Genomic DNA, 24,523 nt, shown 5'->3' on the forward strand with positions numbered 1-24,523 from the left:
AATCCCTACCATTTTTACTCTCCTCTCATGTGGATTTATTTGGGTTCGTCTTGTTTGAGAGACTGTGCACTTCTTGGCCTTTGTATACACTTTTTTTTTTTTTGCCAGATGAGGCAAGTTTTTGATCATTAATTCTTCGAATAGGATTTCCATCTCTTCCTGTCTCTCTCCTCTCTTTCTGGCATCCTTATGATACAAATGTTGGTAGATTCCCAGTCAGGGCACATGCCTGGGTTGCAGGCTGGTTCCCTGCAGGCCAGTTCCCAGCAGGGGACGCACGAAAGGCAACCATACATTGATGTTTGTCTCCCTCTCTCCTTCCCTTCCCCTCTAAAGATAAATAAATTAAAAATCTTAAAAAAACAAAACAAAAACAAATGTTGGTATGCATCAGTTGTCCCAGAGATAACTTAAAATTTATTTATTTTTTTCTTATTGCTGTTCTGGTTGGTTGTTTTCTGCTGCCTTGTCTTCCAGGTCACTGATTCAGTCCTCTGCTTCCTCTAATCTGTTGTTGACTCCATGTAATACATTTTTTTTTTAAAGTGGTTTTTCATTTGTGACAAGTTATTTTTTTATTTTATATCTCCTTTTTGAAGTTCACACAGATAATTTATTTTTCCCTGAAATTTATGGAGCATCCTCATAAGCAGTGTTTTGACTTCTCTATGTAGTAGATTGGCATTCTTCTTCTGTTTCTTTAGTTCTTTTTTCTGGAGTTTTGTTCTGTTCTTATATTTTGGACATGTTTCTTTGTTTCCTCATTTTGTCTGCCTCTTTTTTTTAAATGCATTAGGTGGATCTGCCGTATCTCCCAGTCTTGGCAAACTGGCCTTATGTAGTAGGTGTCCTGCGGAGTCATGTGGTGCAGACTCCCTGTCACCAGAATAGATTGTTCCATGGGTGTCCTTTGTGTGGTGTTCTATCCTTTTTGTAACCTTGATTGTTGTTGGCACATCAGTGTGTAAGATTAACCCTCAGGAAAACTGGCTGTGAGGGCTGGCCGTGACCAACTCTTGGGCAGAGATTGACCCCACAGAGCACCTGTGTTCTGGCGCCTGCTGAGTATTCTTTTGTGCGTGTCATTTATGGAGATGGTTGAGTGGTGGGTGCTCTGATGCGGTCTGAGCACCACAAACTGGCTGCCTGGTGTGTTGGTTCTGGGGCCTTTTGGGAGGGACTCAAGTGCATACCCATGTCAGCTGCTGCCTGTGTCTGCTCAGGGGATACCTGTTAGGAGCTACAAAGTGACCTGCAGTTGATAGCCACCTGTGGTGGCCTTGGAGGCTCCTGGGAGTAGCTATGCCGTAGACAGAGGCTGGCTGCCACTAGAAGAGGTATGGGGAATGCTGAGACCAGCTGCTGCTTGTTTGGGGTTTGTGGATTTTTGAGAGATTTTAGGAAATTCTGCAATGCTGGCCCAGTCCATCTGCTTGTATGGAACAGCCACTGAAAGGGCCAGACCGGGCTCATGGCTTGGGTGAAGTTGATTCTCAGAATCATCAGGGTGCACAGAACAGTGTTAGCCAGATTATTGGAGATTTTAGACTTGTCATCGGCTAGCACCTGCCAACACTTTTGTCCAGGAGAGAGCTGTCCTAACTCCTGCCCCTACAGCCACTGCCCTGAAGCCAGTCAATTCAGTTAATCCCCTTTATGTCCCTGGGACTTCTAGAGCTGCTACTCCAACATTGCAGCTCCAAGTTAAGAGAGTTTGTGAGCAATTGAGTCTTTAAGACCTGCAGTGCCTTCTTTCCTAGAAGCTTCTTTCTCACACACAGTTTGCACTGGTTTTCACAGCCTGATGTTAAGGGACTTGTCTTTCTACCTCCGATGCCCTGGGCTGGGGAGCCTTGCATCTTAGGGGGTCCTCCACAGCCCAATTATCCCTCCTGATTCTTAACCTTCACTCAGGGGTGTGGGACAAGCCCATTCTGGGTCTTTGCCTCTCCTACGAGTCTTGCTGTGGCTGTTTCTTTATACCCTTAGTTATTGGACTTACGATCAGCTAGTCTTCCAGTGGTTTAATACTTAAAAATTTAAAAATAAATAAAGCCAATACTTTTCAGCAAAGTTATTTTTCTCTGTACTGAATTTTAAAGGCATATTGAAGGAGGAGAGAATATGTTATCAATTTGTAGCCATTTCAGGTCTTTGAAGAAACTGCATGAAATTGTATTAATTCACTCTGAACTAACATGGAATTTGTTTTGTTGCATGGCCTGGTTTGCGGTGGAATTCACATCAGAGAGTAAGTTCTAATTCTTTTTATTCCTTTGTCTCACATAATGTGGTTAGTTGTTAATAGTGTTAACCTAATTGTAAGAGACTGGGTAAAGCCAGGGTAGGCATTTTTAATGTTTTGGAGACTTTGGAGGAAATTATGGATCATGTGAAATGTTTGGTTTTCATTTGCGTCTAGGTTTTCAGTATGTTTTTGGAGACTCTTGTTGATTTTATAATAATTCATAAGGATGACTTGCAAGACTGGCTTTTTGTTCTTCTCACACAATTACTTAAGAAAATGGGGGCAGATTTACTTGGATCTGTGCAAGCAAAAGTTCAGAAGGCTCTAGATGTCACGAGGTAAGTGTTCATGGAATAAACCATTTTTTCCCTCGTTTTTGAGATATAATTACATAGAACATTGTATAAAGTTAAAGTGCACAATGTGATGATTTTGGTACATGTATACATTGATAAATGATTACCACCACAGTGTTAGTTAACACTTCTTCAACCTCACATGATTATTTTTTTTTGTTGTAGTGGTGGTGAGAACACCTGAAGTCTATTCTCTTAGGACCTTCCAAGTGTATAACACAGAAATGCTAACTATAATTGCCATGCTGTACATTAGATCCCCTGAACTTATTATATTCATGTTACAGCTGGAAGTTTGTACCTTTTAACCAACATCTCCCCATATCCCCCACTTCCTAACCACTGGCAACCACTGTTCTATTCTCTGTTTCTATGGGTTCAGCCTTTTTAAATATATATATTTCACATATAAGCCAGAGTTAGGGAACATTCCTATATCATTATAGCATTGGATTTATAAGACATTGGCCACATAGTCTGGGTTGATCCAGCTTATAGGAAATGAGTGAAGTGGATAAGAGTGAGGGTCATGGATGGGGTGGAGAGGTACAGTCAGTTGTGCTGTGCTAGAGCATGGACCCAGTGGTACCAGACTTTTCAAGGATGGTCCAAAATGTGGACTAAGGCAACACATTCAAGAATTTTTTTTATGACACTGTTAGAATCAAATAAAACATTTGTGAGCCAGACTTGGCCTGTAGGTCACATGCTTAATTTAAGTGAATTCTTGAATGACAAGATCCATTTCAGATTTTTTAGGGATGGCAAGAATATTATGATTATATTCCTAACCTTTGGTGATTAAGAAAAAGTTGTTCTGTTAATTTTTCTGAATGTCTCTTTCCTTTAAGAATCCTGTTCTCATTATATTTGGTCTAAGCCTCTAAAGCATGTTTATCATTCCCTTTTTCTCAGCTGCAGAGGTGTAACTGCTTAAGCTTCTTTGGGATCAGACAGTGAGGATTCAGGGGCTCAGTGATAGACCTGATTGCAGATCTGCCTGGTTTCCTGTCCTTTGGCTATACCTAACAAGAGGGCATGTTTCTTGGTTAAATACATCAGTTATTTGCTATGGAGGAAAGGTTTCTGTGTGTGGTTTGTCAGCCTTATTTTTTTAATTTATAACCATGTGAGTTATTTAAATCATGTAGTATACTGAAGTATACTTTACTTCCAGAAGTGGTCCTCAGAACTTCCTGGGTACAAATAAATATAGTAGAAAAGGATGTGCTATTGGGCCAAATTTACTTCTTACTAGTAATTATAATGCTGGTAATACTAATACCTAGTATGTGCCGCGCACTTTACATTTTTCTTTTATTATTTCATTTAAATTTCACATCTGTCATTTTATATTTTTGAACCTGGATCTCTTTTCTTTTTAGTATACTTCTCTAGATTGGGAAAAGTCTCTAGGAGAGTCCAAAGACAGCAGTGCAATCACTCAGCCTCAATTTAATAGATGTTTGCATTGCATTGTTTCCTGTTAGTATCAATAGTACATCTATCTGCATTTATCCACATGGGCTCCATTGTGCAATTTTATACTGCTACTAGTAATAGCGGCATTTTAAGGGAAGGAGAGAGAGCTCTGACTTTAGTTAGCCAAGCGCCCTCAAAGTTAGTCAGTTGGGCCACATATGTAAGGTGACCAACAAGATCAGATCAGTAACAGAAGAAATGGAGTGGAAGAGGGGCTTCTGGGACCCTCAGGTTTCTTTAGCTGAATGTGTATTTCTCTTGTTCAGTATTCCACAGGCATTCTTCTTGTGACTATACCAATTAGAGATCATAAGCACTTACCCAGCTAGAACCAAGGAAGACAACACAGTTAGCTAAGCAAGGTCTGCTAACCTTACACCTGTAGGCAGTGTAATCAGGATGTAAAAACTGACAGTGTTTTCTGGGTAAGCAATATTTAGAAAGATACAGAAGTTTAGTATGTGTTTGGGGACATTCAATAAGATTTCCCTTTTTCTAAGTATTTAATGTAATTTGTATTACTTTAGTATTTAAGATGAAAGTACTATTTAAAAAATGGGAACATGCTTGGTTTTACATACATTAATCTACAACAGTATATTTTTTCTTTTTGTATGGTTTTATACTATGTTATAAACTTTTCTTTAGAAACAAACACTTTTTTCTGTTTTTCAAACCCAGGGATTCTTTTCCATTTGATCAGCAATTTAACATTTTGATGAGATTTATTGTGGATCAAACTCAGACTCCTAACCTCAAGGTTGGTAATGATTTGGCATTACAATTCAACATGTAGAAGCCAGTTTTTTTCACATGACTTGTATTTGCTGTTATGAATAAATCTGCTGCTAGTGTTCTTGTTCACCTCTTTGTTGACGTGTTTTCATTTCTTTTGGTTCAGTACTCAGTAGAGAAATAGCCAATTTATTGGGGAGGTGTATGTTTAATATTATTTTAAACTGTTCAAGTGGTTGTATTATATTCCTACCAGGAATGTTTAAGAACTCTAGTTCTTCCATGTCCTTACCATCATTTGGGTATTGTTACTCTGTTACAATATTTAAACTAGAAAATTCTGGTTTGTTGAGGTAGGTATTTTATTGAGAATTTTAAAAATAACACTCTAAAATATCAGCAAGTTTGCTAATATATAGTGAATTCTTGATTTTAAAAAAAGCACAGGAACTTTTGATTCTATACCATAGTTGGAACACACTCTCTTTGATTTGGAGAGTGAGGTGGGGAGGTGAATTCAGATTTTTGAGGCACCGTGATACCAAGGTGTTGTTTCACTGTTACTGTGTTTTAAGCCCCTGATGAAAAAGATCAGCTACTTTTTCTGAAATGGCACATTAAGTGGAGAGCACAGGATGCCATTATTTCTGTTACGTGGAAATTACTCATTACATGTTATAAAATCATACCTGTAATAAAACTAAATCAAAGGGAGGATTTGTGTTCATTTGGGTAAAGTTGTGTACACCATCTGGTTTTTAATCATTAAACTTTGGTTGGTATTTTAAGATAGGCCCAGTTAATAATTACTCTTTACCCTGAGGTCAACACCAGTTGAGACATCAATGAAGAAGTTAGGGCAGACTATCAGCTTGGTTACTGAACATGCTGCTTGCAAGAAATGGCTCATAGAAGTGTCCAATCCACAGACCACATGCAGTCCAGAATGGCTATGAATGTGGCCCAACACAAAATCATGACTTTATTTAAAGCCTTTCTATTGCTCATCAGTTTTTGTTAGTGTTTGTGTATTTAATGTGTGGCCCAAAACAACAATTCTTCTTCTAGTGTGGCCCAGAGATGCCAAAAGCTTAGACACGCCTGGTCTCTAGAATGTCTAAAAATCAAAACTAACTACAGCATTGTACTTGGCCATACCAGTCAGTGGTAGAGCTGGAAATCCCACAGCCTCCCCACATGGACTACCACCCTGTGAGTGTCTTGCAGCATACACAAGGAGCAGGACACAGCCTTCTCTGTAGGCATGGCACTCAAAAAATGAAGAGCATTGATCTGCACACCACTCTTCCAGTTCCCAAACTTACCTGTCAGTCATTCCATGCTTTTTCTCCTGATCGATGCTGGCTTCATGTGGAGCCATAACTCCAGGTGAAAGAAGGTGTCCCCTCAATAGTGTTTACTTTCCTCTGATCACCACATAAGAATTTTATTCAAAGATTCATGAAGTGTACTTAATGTTTATAATTATTGGATCTTTCAGGTCAAAGTTGCAATCCTGAAGTACATTGAGTCTCTTGCCAGGCAGATGGATCCAACTGATTTTATAAACTCTAGTGAGACCAGACTTGCTGTTTCTAGAATAATAACCTGGACAACAGAACCAAAGAGTTCAGATGTGAGAAAGGTACGTCCAAGAGAGCAGCAGTGTACTTTTAATGGTAGACTATTCTTAGGATGTGTTTTCTAGATAAAAAAGAAATTTATCTAGAAACTTGCAAACCACCCCACAAGGGGTGGTTTATACGCAAATTTATATGCAAATCTATACGCAAACCTCTATCGCATCTTTTCTATGAAAACCAAGACTTTGCCCTTATCCCTTATCTTCTCTTTCCAACTCTACCTCATTCCAGTCTCTGAATGTTAAATTGAAAATCTGAAATCTTGTATAATGGGTTTATGGTTTTTGTAGACAACTATTCATGTTTTTAATGTGAAAGCACTAGTAGTTTAGTGTCTCTTACACAGAAATTGGTTTCCCAAATGTTAGTTCTGTATCATGTACTTCGAAGATAGAATTGCAGGTCTAAGACTCTATGGTCGTAAGGTGCCAAATAGTAAAATGTGGCTGAAAGTTTGCTAATATATAATGAATTCTTGATTTTAAAAATAGCACAGGAACTTTCAATTCTATACCACAGTTGGAACACACTCTTTGATTTGGAGAGTGAGGTGGGGAGGTGAACTCAGATTTTTGAGACACCCTGATACCAAGGTGTTGTTTCATTGTTGTGTTTTAAGCTCCTGAAGAAAAACATTTGCTACTTCTTCTGAAATAGCACATTTAAGTGGAGAGCAGCACAAGATACCATTATTTCTGTTACTAGTTATTCTGCCTCAGGACTATTCTGAAGATTAATTAATATATGTAGAGCATTTAACCAATTCCTGACACATCATAAGCATAAAACAAATACCAGGTATTACTGCGTTTGTTGTTTCTGTTGTTTTCTTCCTGTCAGTGTCACGCCCTTCCGGGCTTAAATTTCATTTGTTACTGTCATTCTTTTACGTTACATAAAATTAACTAGCCTTTATAGAAAAGTACTTTTAAAAGCAGGTTTCTGTTTTCAGACTAAAAATACATAATTTTGGTTATTTGTGTATAATCATGAAGATCACATTTTTTTCTTCTGTACCGTACCCATTCCATAGCCATTGCTACCAGGGGCAGAGTTGATCATGTGGACCACTTGGGTCCAGGCAGGGAAAAAGGAAAAAATGATTCCAAGGAATAGTTAGCAAGGTTGTTATCTCTCCAGTGAACACTTGGCTCCTTCTTTAAAGGAATGCAAGGAGAAGAATTGAAGAATTTTCTAAAAGGTTTCTTTGGAGGGATCACAGTCCATGTATTTCTCAAATTCATTGTATAGTAATAAACTTAAATTGTTCAAGGTCAAAGGAATAAGGGCAGATCTTATTAAAGCACTTATTTAAAATTGTTCTAATATTAATATTTTTGATTCATTCTTTCATAAAATTTCTCAACATGTATCAAAAGAGCATTTCACTGGCAACTTTTATTTTAACTATTAAGCCCATTTTGGATTAGAGAAGTACAGTGGGAGGTGGTTGAATGATTTGGTGGGTTTGTAAGTCAAAAACATTACTCATTTTTGTCGTGATTTTCAAAATTATAAGATCAGCCAGTAAATACAAAAGCCTTAAGTGTAGCCTTTTCTACCTTTAGTCATAACACGTAAGTATGTGTGTATCTGTGTGAGTACATGCTTTTGTAACTGAATGTTAGTGAAGTAGTCCCTTCTGAAACATACTTTAGACTTCCCATTACCATGATTAGGGCCTGTATGGGAGCAACTAACTGACCATAATGTCCATTTTCTTTGGGCATGCACATTAAAAATGTGAACTAGGATTTATTATCCTAACTTTTCTAATCAGGACATTACAGGAATTTTTTTTCTTGTCTGATCTAGCCTGGCACTTCAAAACATTTTAGCGTATTTTAATACTAGCTTAAGTCAAATGTGGTCAGGATATTAAATTTATTGCCAATAATCACAAGGTTCATTTATTGTTTGATCTTTAACACTTAATTTCAATTATTTTGGATCATACAGTACTTTTCACAAAGACTAATCTCCACTGTCATTCTACTTCTGATGCCTGCCCTTACTTCTTACCCTTCTCCATTGTGAGGACAGCTTAGTACCTCACCTTCAGACTAAGGTCCACCCCAGGTCTGGGACAATAATTTTGACCTTCACAGGAATCTGAAAAGCTTTATATCTAAATAGTTCTTAGTTTTGACTGCAGCTAAAAAACCAATCTGGTTACCTGGGCTCTACCCCAGGTGATTTGACTTAATTGATGTAGATAAGATCTTGGATATTGTTTTGTGTCTGACTGGGATTTCCTCCACTCTTGGCTGATTTTTAATATATAACATTGAGACCATCATTTTACATGATTACCCTGGGGTTGAACTTCAAGACATTCAGATTGCTAATGTCATCTTGACCTGGTTGGCACTCATTCTTTTGGTACCCAGCCAAGATCCTCAGTATCTTCAGGACAAGGCCTGGCCTTGCCATTTCCTAGCTCCTTCCCCATCTACCTACTCTCTTGTTCACCCTTTGTGCTCAGAATTTAGCATAATACTTTAGGAACAAAGTAGGCATTTAATAAATACTTAGAATGACTTAATGAATGATAAATACCCAAAGAGAAATGATCTGACTTCATGTAACACTTTCAAGCCATTATTTTCAAGATCATAGTCTTGAAAGTTTCCCTCTTTGGTATCTGTATTAGTGTTCTCTCACATAACAAATTACCACAAACACAGCAGCTTTGAAACTATACAGATTTATTATATAACAGTTTTGTGGCATAGCAGTCTGGCATGTGTTCTCTGGGTCCTCTGCTCGAGTTCTTGCCAGACTGAAGTCAAGGTGTTGTCTGGGTCTTCGATCTCATCTGAGGCCAAAACTCCTCTCCCAGCTCACTGGTTCTTGGCCAAATTCAGCTCCTTACAAGTGGAGGACCAAGGTGCCTGCTTTCTTGCCAACTATCAACAGGGGACGCTCTCAGCTCGTAGAGGCTATTTGCCATCTGCTATGACATGGTTGTCTCCACAGCATGGCAACACGCTTCTTTAAAGCCACCAAGAGAATATTTAAGAAACAACATCCCAAACTTTATTTATTTATTTATTTTATTTACTTTTTAAATTTTATTTTAATTGTTGTTTAAGTACAGTGTTCTTTCTTTTACTCCAATCCCAGCCCACCCACCTAGCTCTCCCCACCTCCCTCCCATTTCCACTCCACCCTAGTTTTTATCCTTGTGTCCTTTATACTTGTTCCTGTAAAGCCTTCCCCTTTTCCCCTGAAATTCCCTCCCCTCTCCCCTCTGGTCACTCTCAGCCTGTTCTGTATTGCAGTGTCTTTGGTTATATTTTGCTTGCTTGTTTCTTTTGTTGTTGAGCTTCCTGTTAAAGGTGAGATCATATGGTATTTCTCTTTTACCACCTGGCTTATTTTGCTTAGCATAGTGCTTTCCACTTCCATCCATGCTATTGCAAAGGATAGGATAGAGCTCCTTCTTTCTTTCTGCTGCATAGAATTCCATTGTGTAAATGTACCATAAGTTTTTTATCCATTCGTTTATCTGTAGGCTCCTATATTGCTTCTAACACTTGGCTATTGTAAATTGTGCTGCTATGAACATTGGGGTGCATAGATTCTTTTGGATTGGTGTTTCAGGGTTCTTAGGATATAATCCTAGCAGTGGAATTGCTGGGTCAAAAGGCAGATCCATTTTTAGTTTTCTTAGAAAATTCCATACTGTTTTCCATAGTGGTTGTACCAGTCTGCAATCCCACCAACAGTACACTAGGGTTCTCTTTTCCCCACAACCTCTCCAACATTTGTTGTTTGTTGCTTTGTTTATGATGGCCATCCTGACCGATGTAAACTTGTATTTCATTGTAGTTTTAATTTGTATCTCTCTGATGGCTAGCGATATTGAGCATCTTTTCATGTGTCTCTGGATCCTCTGTATGTCCTCCTTGGAGAAGTGTCTCTTTAAGTCCTTTGCCCACTTTTTTTAATTAGGTTGCTTGTCTTCTTAGACTGGAGTCGTGTAAGTTCTTTATATATTTTGGAGATTAAACCGTTGTCTCAGGTATCATTGGCAAATATGTTTTCTCATATGGTTGGTTCTCTTTTTATTTTTATACTGTTTCTTTAGCTGTGCAGAAGCTTTTAATTTTGATAAGATTCTATTTGTTTATTCTTTTATGTCCCTTGCTCTAGGAGACATACCAGTAAAAATGTTGCTGTGTGAAATATCTGAGATTTTCCTGCTTATGTTCTCCTCTAGGCCTTTAATGGTGTCATGGTTTGTACTTAAATCTTTCATCCACCTTGAATTTATTTTGGTGTATGGTGTAAGTTGGTGCTCAAGTTTCATTTTTTTGCACATAGCTGTCCAGTTCTCCCAACACCATTTGTTGAAGAGGCTATGCTTACTCCATTTTATGTTGTCCTCCCCCCTTAGTGGAATATTAATTGACTGTAGAGACTTGGGTTTATTTCTGGGCTCTCTGTTCTATTTCACTGGTCCATGTGCCTGTTTTTATGCCAGTACCAAGCTGTTTTGATTAGAGTGGCCTTGTAATACAGTTTGATATCAGGTATTGTGATCCCTCCTACTTTGAAGTGTTTGTTCTATGTCTGTGAAATATGCCATTGGTACTTTAATAGGTATTGCATTGAATCTGTAAATTGGTTTAGGTAGTATGGACATTTTGATGATGTTAATTCTGATCCATAAACAGGGTATATGTTTCCATTTGTATCTTCCGTGATTTCTTTCCTCACTGTTGTGTAGTTTTCTGAGTACAGGTCTTTTACCTCCTTGGTTAGGTTTATTCCTAGGTATTTTATTTTTCTTTTTTCCATATCAAATGGGATTCCCCCCTTGATTTCTGCTTCTGCTGTTTCACCGTTGGTATACAAAAATGCCTTTGATTTCTGGATATTGACTTTGTATCCCGCTCTTTTACCAAATTAATTTATTAGGTTGAGCGGTTTTTTGGCTGAGTCTATAGGATTTTCCATGTACACTATCATGTCATCTGCAAACAATGACAGTTTTGACTCCTCCTTTCTGATTTGGATGCCTTTTATTTCCTTTTCTTGTCTGATTGCTGTGGCTAAAACTTCCAATACTATATTGAATAGAAGTAGTGAAAGTGGAAAACCTTGTCTTGTTCCTGATTTTAGTGGGAGTTTGGTTTTTGCCCATTGAGTATGATGTTGGCTGTAGGTCTCTTATATATGGCCTTTATTATATTGAGGAATGCTCCATCTAGTCCCACTTTGCTGCATGTTTTTATCATAAATGGGGGCTGTACCTTATGAAATGCTTTTTCTGCATCTGTTGATATGATCATGTGATTTTTGCCTTTCCTTTTGTTTATGTGATATATTATGTTTATTGATTTGTGAATATCGTACCATCCTTGCATCCCTGGGCTGAATCCCACTTGGTCATGGTGTATGGTCTTTTTGATGTATTGTTGGATGTGATTTGCCAATATTTTGTTGAGGATTTTAGCCTCTATGTTCATCAGCGATACTGGCCTGAAGTTTTCTTTCTTCGTTGTGTCTTTATCTGGTTTTGGAGTTAGAATGATGCTGGCTTCATAAAAAGAATTTGGGAGTGTTCCATCAGGTCTTCCTTAAATGCTTTGTTGAATTCTCCTGTGAAACCATCTGGGCCAGGGCTCTTGTGTGATGGGAGTTTTTTGATTACTGCTTCAATTTCATCTCCTGTTACTGGTCTGTTCAGGTTTTCTGCTTCTTCATTCACTTTTGGAAGATTATATTTTTCTAGAAATTTATCACCTAGGTTTTCAAATTGCTTGGTATAAGGTTCTTCGTTGTAATTTCTTACAATCCTTTGTGTTTCTGTGGTGTCAGTTCTAATCTCCCCTCTTTCATTTCTGATCGTGTTGCCTTGGATCCTCTTTTTTTCTTGATGAGCCTGCTTAAAGGCTCGTTGATTTTGTTTATCTTTTCAAAGAAACAGCTCCTGGATTCATTGATCCTTAGAATTGTGGTTTTCATCTCAATGTCATTTACTTCTGCTCTGATCTTGGTTATTTCCTTTTTTCTATTAGCTCTGGGCTGTCTTTGTTGTTGTTCCTTAAGTTCTTTTAGGCGTAGGGTTAGGTTGTTTGTTTGAAATGTTTCTGTCTTTTTTAGGTAGGCCTGTATTACTATGAGCTTCCCTTTCAGGACTGCCTTTGTTGTGTCCCATAAGTTGTGGGTTGTTCTGAATTCATTTTCGTTTTTTCCAGAAACTTTTTTAAAAATATATTTTATTGATTATGCCATTGCAGTTCTATTCCCTCCTTATTTCCTTCCACCCTGCACACCACCTCCCCCACCATTCCCCCCTTTAGTTTATGATCACATGTCTTAAGTTCTTTAGATTTTATATTTCCCATACTATTCTTGCCCTCCCCCCATCTGTTTTCTACCTACCCTTTATGCTACTTATTTTCTGTACCTCCTCCCCCCTTCTCCTCCTCCCACTCCCCTATTGCTAACCCTGCATGAGATGCTAACCCTTTATTTCTATGTTTCCGCTCCTGATCTAACTGTCCTCTTAGTTTGCTTTTGTTTTAGGTGTGGTTCTTAATAACTGTGAGTTGGCTGTCCTTTCACTGTTCATCTTTTTTATCTTCTTTTTCTTAGGTAAGTTCCTTTTAACATTTCATATAATAAGGTTCTTGGTGATGATGAACTCCTTGAACTTGATCTTATCTGAGAAGCACTTTATCTGTCTTTCCATTCTAAATGAAAGCTTTGCTGGATAGAGCAATCTTGGTTGTAGGTCTTTATTTCATGACTTGGAATACTTCTTTCCAGCCCCTTCTTGCCTGTAAGGTCTCTTTTGAGAAATGCACTGACAGTCTGATGGGAACTCCTTTGTAGGTGACTGTCCCCTTATCTCTTGCTGCTTCTAGAATTCTCTCCTTCATTTTCATCTTGGCTAATGTAATGATGATGTGCCTTGGTGTGTTTCTTCTTGGGTCCCACTTCTTTGGGACTCTCTGAGCTTCCTGAATTTCCTGAAAGTCTATTTCCTTTGCCAGATTGGGGAAGTTCTCCTTTATTATTTGTTCAAATAAGTTTTCCACTGGTGGCTGTTCCTCTTCCCCTTCTGGTACCCCTATAATTCAGATGCTGGAATGTTTAAAGATGTCCTGGAGGTTCCTAAGCCTCTCCTCATTTTTTTGAATTCTTGTTTCTTCATTTCTTTCTGTTTGGTTGTTTCTTTCTTCCTTCTGGTCCACTCCCTTGATTTGAGTTCCAGTTTTCTTTTCATCACTATGGGTTTCCTGTGTATTTCCCTTCATTTCAATTAGTTTAGCCTTCATTTGTTCCTCTAATTTGTGACTAAAATCAACTAGTTCTGTGAGCATCCTGATCACCAGTGTTTTGAACTGTGCATCTGGCTATTTCTTGGTCACTTAGCATTATGGGCTCTGGGGCTTTGAGTTCTTCTTGAGCCATGTTTTGGTCTGTTCGAGCCAGTTACGTATGAGGAGTGGAGCCGTAGGTGTTTACCAGGGCGAGGCAACTCAGTTGCTGGCTTGTGATGCTGTATGTGGGGACAGGGTCAAAGAGGGGCAATGGCGGTACCCTCTGCTGCTTCCCGCCGCTGGGGCCTGTGCGGTCTGTCTCACTGCTCTCTCCTTAGCTGGTTTATCTTCCCGAGAATGTGTGACCACAGTCAGCCTGCCGACTTGCACCCTCACTGGGTCTACCCATTGCTACCCCACACCGTGCTGCCTGCGTGCCTAGGTTGGGGGATCTTTCCTGCTCCACCCCACTTCACCACTGGCTCTGCCCCTGTTACTGGTCTGGCTGAGTGGTTCATTGTTGTGAGATTTCCGTATAGTTCAAGTTTCTGTGTTTTGGCTGCATTTTTTGTTACTAAAACTTTGTTATCTTTAAACGTGGTTGTGCAAGAAGGCACCAGTATTTCCACCTACGCCTTCATCTTGGCGGAGGTCTCCAGAAACTTTTTGATTTCTTCCTTAATTTCATTCTTGACCCATTCATTGTTTAATAGTATGCTGTTCAGTCTCCACCATACTCGGTGTTTTTGGTTTTTTCCCTTATGGTTGGTTTCTAGTTTCAGTCCCTTTTTGTCAGAGAAAATGCTTGGTATGATTTCAGTTTCCTTGAATTTGTTGAAGCTTGTTTTGTGTTCTGTCATGTGGTCTGTCTTTGAAAATATTCCATGTGTATTTGAAAAGAATGTTTGTTTAACTTCTTTGGGATGAAGGGCTCTATATATATCAGTTAAGTCCATTTCATCTAGGGTGTTGTATAATGCTGCAGTATCTTTGTTGATCTTTTGTTTGGAAGACCTGTCCATTTTTGACAGTGGGGTGTTAAAATTCCCTACTATAATTGTGTTGCTGTCAGTATCTTTCTTGAAGTCCTCTATGATTTTCTTTATATATTTGGGTGATCCTATGTTGGGTGCATATATATTTACAATGTTTATGTCGTCTTGGTGGGTTCTTTTCTTGAGTATTATGAAGTGACCTTCTGGGTCTCTCTTTATGACCCTTTTTTTGAAGTTTATTTTGTCTGATATGAGTATTGCTACCCCAGCTTTTTTCCCTGTTCATTTGCTTGGAAAATTTGTTTATAGCCCTTCACTTTCAGTCTGTGTTGGTCTTTTGTCCTGAGGTGGGTCACTTGTAGGCAGCATATGTGTGGGTCATGCTTTGTTATCCATTCAGCTCTTCTATGTCTTTTGATTGGAGCATTTAATCCATTTACATTTAAAGTTATTATTGATAGGTACTTATTCATTGCCATTTTTGTACCTGTGTTCCTCTCTGGCTCCCTCTTATCCTTCCTTCCCTTAAAGCAATCCCTGTAGCATATCTTGTAAAGCTGGTTGGGTGGAGGTGTATTCTTTAAACTTGTTTTGTCTTGGAAGCTCTTTATTTGGTCTTCTATCTTGATTGAGAGCCTTGCTGGGCAAAGTAGCCTTGGTTGCAGGCATCTGGTTCTCATTACTTGCAATATTTCTTGCCATTCTCTTCTTGCTTGGAGTGTTTCCATTGAGAAGTCAAATGCTAACTTAATCATGGCTCCCTTGTATGTTCCTTTCTGTTTCCCCCTTCCTGCCTTTAAGGTTCTCTGTTCATCTTGGAATTGTGCCATTTTAATTATGATATACCTTGAAGTGGGTCTCTTTGGGTTCCTCTTAATTGGGACTCTCTGTCTTTCCTGGATTTGTGTGACTTTTTCTCTCATCAGATTAGGCAAGTTTTCCATCATTAGTTTTTTAAATAGGTGTTCTATTCCTTGCTCTTCTTTTGCTCCTTTTGGTATTCCAATTATATGGATATTATTATGTTTCATATTACCCTGCATTTCCCTTAATCCCTCTTTGTTCTTTCTGAGCCTCTTTTCCTTTTCTTGCTCTTTTTTAGCGTTTTTTTCTACCTTGTCCTGCAGCTCACAGATCCCATCTTCTGCTTCATCTAGCCGCCTTTTGATTCCTTCTGCTATGTTTCTCAGTTCAGAAATTGTATTCCTCATTTCCTCTTGGCCGTTGTTGATAGTTTCTATTTCCTTTTTCACATTGATATCGTTTGCAGTGAGTTCATTATAATTTCCCTGTAGTTTCTGGTAATTCTCTGTGAGCTCATGGAGCATCCTGATAACCATTGCTTTGAACTCAGTATCTGATATTGAGTTGCCTCTATTTCATTTAGCATTCTTTCTGAAGCTTTCTCCTTTCATTTCATTTGGGGATTGTTTCTTTGTCTTCTCATTGTTTTTGAGAGTTTTCTTGTTAGCTTCAAGTTCTTAAATTGATCTGTTCTGGCTCCCTAGGTTTATGGTGTGAACTTCTGTGGGAGAATACCTGTGAGATTCAATGGTGCAGTCTCCTTCAGGTATCCTGGAGTTCACAGCTTCCACCTACTCTTTTTTGTGATCAGTTGGAGGGGTAAGGCAAAATGGTTTAAGACAGCAAGAGAGTATTCTATGCTAGTTATAGTAGCAGTGGGTAGAGAAGAGATAGAAGATCCTTTGGCTGTGTATAGTGTTAACCATGATCTTCTGCCCAACTAGCCACGTTTAAGATTGGATGGAAAGAAGATAAGACTCTTGTTGGGGAGGGAAAGATTGTGAGTTGGATCTAGAAAGTAGTGAGGTTGTGGGAGGTCAGATTCTGAGGTAAGGTGAGAGTAAAGGATAGTAAATAGGTGTAGTGTGTGAGAGAATACAGTTAACCACTACAGTAATAGAGTCCAGGAAACCGTGAAATGGGCTAAGATCTGGGAGGGGTTTTGTATAGTATTTACAATAGTACGGAATTATTTACAGTAATATTAGAGCAACAGTCATATGACAGAATCTATGAGATCTAGATAACAATAATAGGAAGTATAGAACCTTGAGTAGTGTGTTAATAGAACACAAGTGAAGTGAAAGACAGGAAATTAATGACACACGGTGAAAGAGAGAACAAGGGAAACCAGTCAAACAGTACAAGTTAACCAGCCAAACAAAGAAGACTAAACAGAAAGAAGAGGAATACAAAAATACTATTCAAATAAAAGATGTAAGAATAATGAAAAAATAATATTACAAATAATGCAGTAACTTGCAGGTTCTCTGTAATAGCAAAGTGAAATTTGTCTCACTGTCTGAGCTGTTGGGATTCCCCCTCTTTGGTTCCAACTCTGGTCTTTTCACAGTTCCGGCTTTTTTTGTCTCGTGGGTATTTAAAAAGAGAAAAGAAAGTGAAAAAACCAGACAGAAGAAGAAAGGAAGAAGAGATAAAATTGGAAAGAAAGCAAGAGTGAATAAAACCAGAAAGAAGAAAAGAGAAGCAAAAGGAATTGAGAGATTAAAAAATAATAAAAATTAAAAATTGCTTAAAAAATCAAGCAAACAAAAAAATCCTCTTGCTGGTTTCAACCTGGCCAAACCCATTTTTCTGGCCTTGCTGGCTACAGCAGGCTGAGGAGGGACTGGTTTTCCTTTTTTCTCTTCCTGTTCAGCACTGAGTCATTCTGGCTTGCACTCTATGCACAGCTAGCCCAGGGTGTGGAACCAGGCCTTCCTAAGAGTGTGCTCTCTCCAGGTTCATAGGTGTGGGCTCTGGGCTTTCCACAAAGCATACTCTCCCTGGGTTGCGGGCACGTGCACCCGGCCAGGCCAGTTCTGGTTGCATGGGTTCAGGCACGCACTCCTCTCAGGGCTATGCCTGGGTGCTCACAGTCCCCGTGTGTTTGCCAGTTAGTCCTTACTCCCCTCTCTGCAACTTCAAGCAATCAGGTCTCTCCCGGTGCTGCCAAAAAGGGAGGGAGTGGCCGATCCAGCTCTCTCCCAAGAGCCCAGTGGCAGACCCAACGGGCACCAGGCCTCGGGCTGCAGCCTCCCTGGTCCCTGTGCTGATCCATGGGCCCTTATTGTCTTGAAGCACTCTCCTTACCGTCTGGTTTTTCAATATCCACTACAATTTCTGATCTTCTATTTTCATATATGCTGTGGTACTGCTAGCTGTTTGCTCTGTTCCTCTGTAGATTGGCTAGGTTTTTCTCTCATGTGTAGGCGGAAGTGGAATCCACTCCCTCCTGCCCTGCCACCATCTTCTTCCTCCAAGTGTCGAGTTTCTTTTCACAAACTAAGATCTCCACCAGGAAAAAAACCAAACTTTGTGGCAAGATAAACACATCCACAATTGTGTTTTTTTCACTGACCACCTTCTTATTCCTGGAAATGGTTTGCAGGAAATTTGTTGATCATATTGACACAAATTGGTTTGCAGATGGATCTTTGCCAGGTCAGGCCTGTTTCAGAGCAGCCAGTCAGAAGTACTACCCTCCAGAGGAAAAACAACAGAAGTTCACAGCTGACTTCTCTGGTTCTTCCTTGTAATCTGTGCTCAGCTGGGCAGGTCTCCCTGTTTCCAGCACCATCAGCTGTGTCCCCAAAATCTCCAGCTCTTTAAAAACATGAGGTGCTAGTAAGAGGCCTTTCACCCCCTTTTTACCTACACAGTTGCACCAGGTCCCACATTGTCCCCACAATGTCCCAAATTTGATGAAGGTCATCATCTGAGCAGCTCAGCAAACTCCAAGTAGGATTTAAAAAGAGCTCCACACCTAGGTAGGTCATAATACAACTATTGAATATCAAAATATCCTAAGAACCCTGAAATACGAATCCAAAAGAGCCTATGCACCCCAATGGTCATAGCAGCACAATTTACAATAGCCAAGTGTTGGAAACAACTTAGGTGCCCATCAGTAAATGAATGGATCCCAAAACTATGGTACATTTACACAATGGAATTCTGTGCAGCAGAAAGAAAGAAGGAGCTCCTACCCTTTGTAACAGCATGGATGTGACAACTGGAAAGCATTATGCTAAGCAAAATAAGCCAGGCGGTGAAAGACAAATACCATGTGATCTCACCTTTAACAGGAATCTAGTTAACAAAACAAACAAGCAAAATATAACCAAAGACACTAAAATAGAGAACAGGCTGACAGTGACCAGAGAGAAGAGGGGAGGAAATGTCAGGGGGAAAGGAGAAGGATTTGCAGGAACAAGTATAAACGACACACAGACAAAAACAAGAGGGGGTGTGGAAATGGGAGGGAGGTGGGGAGGGGTGGGTGGGTGGGCTGGGATGGGAATAAAAGGCAGAAAACTGTACTTGAACAACAAAAGAAAATATAAAGGTTAATAAGAAAAGAAAAAATCAAAGACAGAATCTTGAAAGCAGCAAGAGGGAAGCTGCTCATCATATCCAGGAGAGCCTCAGTGTGAGAAGCAGCTGATTTCAATTATATCTGCAGAATCCCTTCTGCCATGTAACTATGGGGTGATCATCCCAGTCACAAGTTCCACTCTAGAGAAAGAGATTGTGCAGGTTTCATGCAACAGGTCGGGAATATTGGTCCTTTTAAGTATTTTTCCTACCCAGTGGGTGGGCAGGGATCTTTCATTGTTACGTGGTAATTCCTTAGCTTTTGATTAAATGTGGAGCTTTTTAAACTGTTCCAATTATGATAAGGTTCACTTAGCAGATGCATCTTCACTTTGGAGAACCATCTACAATGGCTTCATTTGTACATACCCAGCATTGACTAGTAGAGCACTGTGATTTGATTCAAATAGCTGTGTTAAAGCTCAGTATTCAAATAATGTATTCTTTTGCCACATAGCTACTTACCACGTATCAGAATGCTGCAGATTTACACTTCCTGAAGATTAGCTTTTATTTAAGTGCTCTCTGTCTTGATCTACCATCCCTTGTACATTTATATTAATATAGATCCTGTTGTAGGTGATGCAGCTGCCTTACCCAAGAATTTGAGATATATTTGGAAGATTGTCTGAGTGTAGTACCTAAGTAAAGATATTTAGAAATTGTGATTATTCACTACTCTGCTCTGAGATCTAAACTTGTCATTATCATTTTAAAGCTGTAAAAAAAATAAAATGGGTTCTTTTTATTTGGATAATTTAATGCACTAAAGATACTCTTACTGTTTCTTATAAATATTTTAAATGTATGTATTGCCTCTTTCATATGCAGATTTATTAAAAAGTATATCAGGTGCTAGGGAAATCTCGGCGATTTAAAAGCATTTTGTGATTATGAACTAAGTTCTTCTGTTTTTTTCCTTTAATTTCTTAAAAGTAGGTTGAAATTATATTCTAAACACTAGAAAAGCCCTTCAGTTTGAAATCTATTCACTAAACTTCCATATTGGCTCTATTCCTAAAGAATATTGATTGTATACAAACAATACTTGGGAAGTTTACAGACAATATAATCCATTACCCACATCCATAAGGTCGTATTTGGGAAGACGCTTTGGAACATTTTAAGCTGATATGATACAACGTTGATTTTTTTCCTTAATCATTTTTAATATTTTGTTTCCCTTTTTATCGTAGTGTTTCGGGGTGTTTCATATTGGAGTGAGAGGGGTGTTTAAATATTAAGATGTTTTATAAAGGAGGGAAGAAGCACAACCAAAATCAGAACACAAGGCAGTGTGCCTATCAGGCTGAGGCTGATTGGGTCGAAATGGACAAACCCTACCCAGACTTTCATTACCTGGTCTGCTGTATTCACAAAGAAACTGTTTTCATTTTTCTAATGTGGGAGTCCTGACTGGTGTTGACCAAATGACGCAGAAGTATAAGACCTTTCGTAAGGCGCTGTATTTGTGTTAAGGTAGTCTCATGTATTAGCAGTAGAAGGTAGGTTCTAGCTGTTGACCTCCTTTTGACTTTGGCCTCTGCCATATTTTAGTGGCTGAACAAGTGATTTAACCTCTGAATTCTTGTTTATTATTATTTTTTTCCTTTTTAATATATTTTATTGATTATGCCATGGCAGTTGTCTCATTCTCCCCTCTTCATTCCCCCCCACCCTGCACACCCTCTCCCACCCACATTCCCCCACTTTAGTTCATGTGTCATAAGTTCTTTAGCTTCTACGTTTCCCATGCTATTCTTGCCCTACTCCTATTTTCTACCTACCATCTGTGCTACTTACTCTCTGTACCTTCTCCCCCCTTCTCCCACTCTCCTGTTGCTAACCCTCCATGAAATCTTCATTTCTGTGGTTCTGCTCCTGATCTAGCTGTCCTCTTAGTTTGCTTTTGTTTTAGGTGTGGTTCTTAATAACTGTGAGTTTGCTGTCCTTTCACTGTTCATCTTTTTTATCTTCTTTTTCTTAGGTAAGTTCCTTTTAACATTTCATATAATAAGGTTCTTGGTGATGATGAACTCCTTGAACTTGATCTTATCTGAGAAGCACTTTATCTGTCTTTCCATTCTAAATGAAAGCTTTGCTGGATAGAGCAATCTTGGTTGTAGGTCTTTATTTCATGACTTGGAATACTTCTTTCCAGCCCCTTCTTGCCTGTAAGGTCTCTTTTGAGAAATGCACTGACAGTCTGATGGGAACTCCTTTGTAGGTGACTGTCCCCTTATCTCTTGCTGCTTCCAGGATTCTCTCCTTCATTTTCATCTTGGCTAATGTAATTATGATGTGTCTTGGTATGTTCCTTCCTGGGTCCAGCTTCTTTGGGGCTCTCTGGGCTTTCTGGATTTCCTGAAAGTCTATTTTCTTTGCCAGATTGGGGAAGTTCTCTTTTATTATTTGTTTAAATAAGTGTTCCACTTGTTGTTCTTCCTCTTCCCCTTCTGGTACCCCTGTAATTCGGATGTTGGAATGTTTAAAGATGTCCTGGAGGTTTCTAACCCTTTCCCCATTTTTTTGAATTCTTGTTTCTTCATTCTTTCCTGTTTGGTCATTTTTTTCTTTCTTCTGGTCCACTCCCTTGATTTGAGTCCCAGTTTCCTTTCCATCACTGTTGGTTTCCTGTGTATTTCCCTTCATTTCACTTAGTTTAGCCATTATTTGTTCCTCTAATTTGTGAGTAAAATCAACCAGTTCTGTGAGCGTCCTGATCACCAGTTTTTGAACTGTGCATCTGATAGGTTGGCTATCTCTTGGTTGCTTAGAAGTATTGGCTCTGTGGTTTTGAGCTGTTCTTGAGCCATAATGTTTTGGTCTGTTTTTGCGTGTTAGGTGTGAGGGGCGGAGCTTTAGGTGTTCACAAGGGTGGGGCGACCCAGTTGCTGGGTTGTGACGTTGTATGTGGGGGCAGGGTCAGAGAGGGGCAATGGCACTTGTTCCGCTCTGTCTTGGATTTTGGTGCTCTCTGCTGCTTCCCGCAAGCAATCCGGGCCCCCCTGGTGCTGGCTCCTGTGTGTGTGGGCCTGTGTACCTTCCAGAACCCTGTGGGTCTCTCCAACAAACTCTGTGTGAGCCTAGGAGTTTCTCCCGGCACCTCAACCTCGAAAGTTTTTCCAATTAATGCTTTTAGGCTTTAATTCCTGTTGCTGGGGTCCTAGTCTTCGTGGTCTGTCTCACTGCTCGCTCCTTCGCCTGCCTGTGAATGTGTGACTGCAGTCAGCCAGCTGCCTTGTGCCCTCACTGGGCCTGCCTGTTGCCACCGCACGCCTGGAATCTTCCAACCACCACCTGAGCTCCTGGGTGTGTCCGGCAGCTTTTTCCTGCCTGACCTGCTCTACCAGCTGCTCACTCTGCCCCTCTTACCCGTCTGGCTGAACGATTCGGACTTCTGGCTGTTGTCAGACTTCCGTACAGTTCAATTTTTTGTGTTTTGGTTGTGTTTTTGTTACTAAAACTTTTGTCTTCATACTTGGTTGTGTGAGGAGGCATAGTGTTTCCACCTACGCCTCCATCTTGGCCGAAAGTCTTGTTTATTATTTTAAAAATGAGAATAGTAATACTTGCTTTAGGCATTACTGGGAGGACTGATTACAATAAAGAATATAAAAACATAGCTAAATATTGCTTCCATTTGCTGTTGTAGCTCTTGCTGTTATTGAGGGTTATTTTGGTTTTGGTGGTGGTGGTGGAACAAATTGAAAACCAAATTTTTTCTGGCATTGGAAGACTTGTTTTTCCTGTCAAAGGGAGTGTGATAATGACAACGGAATCTTGGATGCTATGTTTATATTTTAGGTTTCAGAATCCCTGTATATTTGCTTATTATATGCGATTCTCTAACATTTAGCATCTACTTTGTTAGAGGAAATAACTGACTTAGCCTCCAAATGTTCTGAAAAATGGGAACTGAAAGCATGGCAAAGAAGCCTGCAAAGCATAAGGAGGCTGTTCATTGAGCAGGAAAAGTTTATTAATAGCCTCAAAAGTTGAAATTTCAAAAATTAAAAAAAATCTAGATATATGATTATAGATAGGCAATATGGCCTACTATAAAGCTAAGGATTTTACCATCAAATAAGGTTTATTTCTCAGCTTAAGTATGGCTGCCTCTTTCTGGTCTCTTGATGTCTTTGATTTTCTGTTTCATCACATAAAAGAAGATGGCTGACTCTTTTAGGATGGATTATGATTTTTAAGGTCCTAGCAAACAAGGTGTTTAAAACTGGCAGTTACTGTTATTTTTCTTCTTAGTCTTAGCTTTAGATTATATATGTAGATGATTTTACAAAAGAAGCCAAATATTTGTGCAGCTTACAAGAATCATGGGTTAAGCCTTTGCTTCTTCTCTCTGATTACATCCCTCCACCTTTCCTGTGTGTCTGTCCCTGCTTCAGTGTAGTCGAGTAGGTGAGGATTTCCCCAGCAGGTCATCTTCAACCTGCTCTGGGCTTGGAGAAGGAAACTTGGAAGAAACTTGTAAACAGGTAGATTTAAAACTGCTTATTTGGAAAAGATACATTGCTGTTTGCACTTTAGAATATTAATACCAATTACCCTTGTGAAGACACAGAGAAGATTTTGAAGAAACCTAAAATTAATATAATTCTGTGTGAGCCTATATGTGCTTGGCTATGTAAATGTTTGTGTTTTGGTATGTTTTTATGATTAACTCTCTTCTCCCCCCAAATAGCCATGTTGAATGCAGACCCCTACCATATTTTAATGGAGTAGTAATGGACAGATTCTAAAGAAGACATTTCTGAAGATTTTGAAATACCTTTTCAGTGATTTTCTAAAGTAATTTTAATGACAGTCTGATGTGAACAGTAAAATAGATGCTTAATAAATCAGCAAACTCCTCTTCCTCCCAAATCTTAAGTTTTCCCTCATTAATACCAGCACTATGCATTTGTCAAAGCTTCATTATCTCTTGCCCAGAAGGATTATTTTCTGCTGTAAGGTACACATCATTCAAAGCAATTGATAACACTGGAAGTTCTTTTCAAACAGTAGCAGTGGCATTTGAAGAACCTTTTGCCCTCATGCCCAAAATTCTGCTGGTAAGGGCATGAATGGGAATCACTTCTTTTTAAAGTTGTTATTTGAACTTTAAAATAAATTGCCCTAGAATTATCCATTAGAAAAAGTCAGCAGCACTCTTGAGTTTTTCGTTTGGCTGTTTTACTGCCTTTTGTGGAAGGCAAGAGTTCAAAAATGAGGCAAGAATGTAATCTACTTGATTCATTACTGAACATGAGCAGTGACCCAAAGTTTTTTTAAATGAATCTCTGCAACTCATTTCCATGTTTGAAATTATTCCTTTAATGATAGCATATTGATGGTAATAATAAATATAACCCAATTTTCTTCT

General features: G+C 39.1%; 1 protein-coding gene across 14 annotated transcripts in view; it reads left to right on the plus strand.

The window, feature by feature from the left end:
* Nucleotides 1-24,523, plus strand: part of CLASP1 (cytoplasmic linker associated protein 1) — a 284,449-nt gene that overhangs the window by 203,574 nt on the left and 56,352 nt on the right. For 13 of the 14 annotated variants that reach the window (XM_053666530.1, XM_053666529.1, XM_053666532.1 and 10 more), the window contains 3 exons: nt 2,423-2,586; nt 4,768-4,846; nt 6,323-6,466. In XM_053666530.1, coding sequence (XP_053522505.1) covers nt 2,423-2,586; nt 4,768-4,846; nt 6,323-6,466 — 387 coding nt within the window. Of the gene's footprint in view, nt 1-1,709; nt 1,713-2,422; nt 2,587-4,767; nt 4,847-6,322; nt 6,467-24,523 lie in introns of all 14 variants that reach the window. The other variant, XM_053666542.1, reaches the window with a different exon arrangement.

This window comes from Artibeus jamaicensis, unplaced genomic scaffold (assembly GCF_021234435.1).
Source record: "Artibeus jamaicensis isolate MK-2021 breed Jamaican fruit bat unplaced genomic scaffold, CSHL_Jam_final contig_463, whole genome shotgun sequence".
In the NCBI taxonomy this organism is placed as follows: Eukaryota; Metazoa; Chordata; class Mammalia; order Chiroptera; family Phyllostomidae; genus Artibeus; species Artibeus jamaicensis.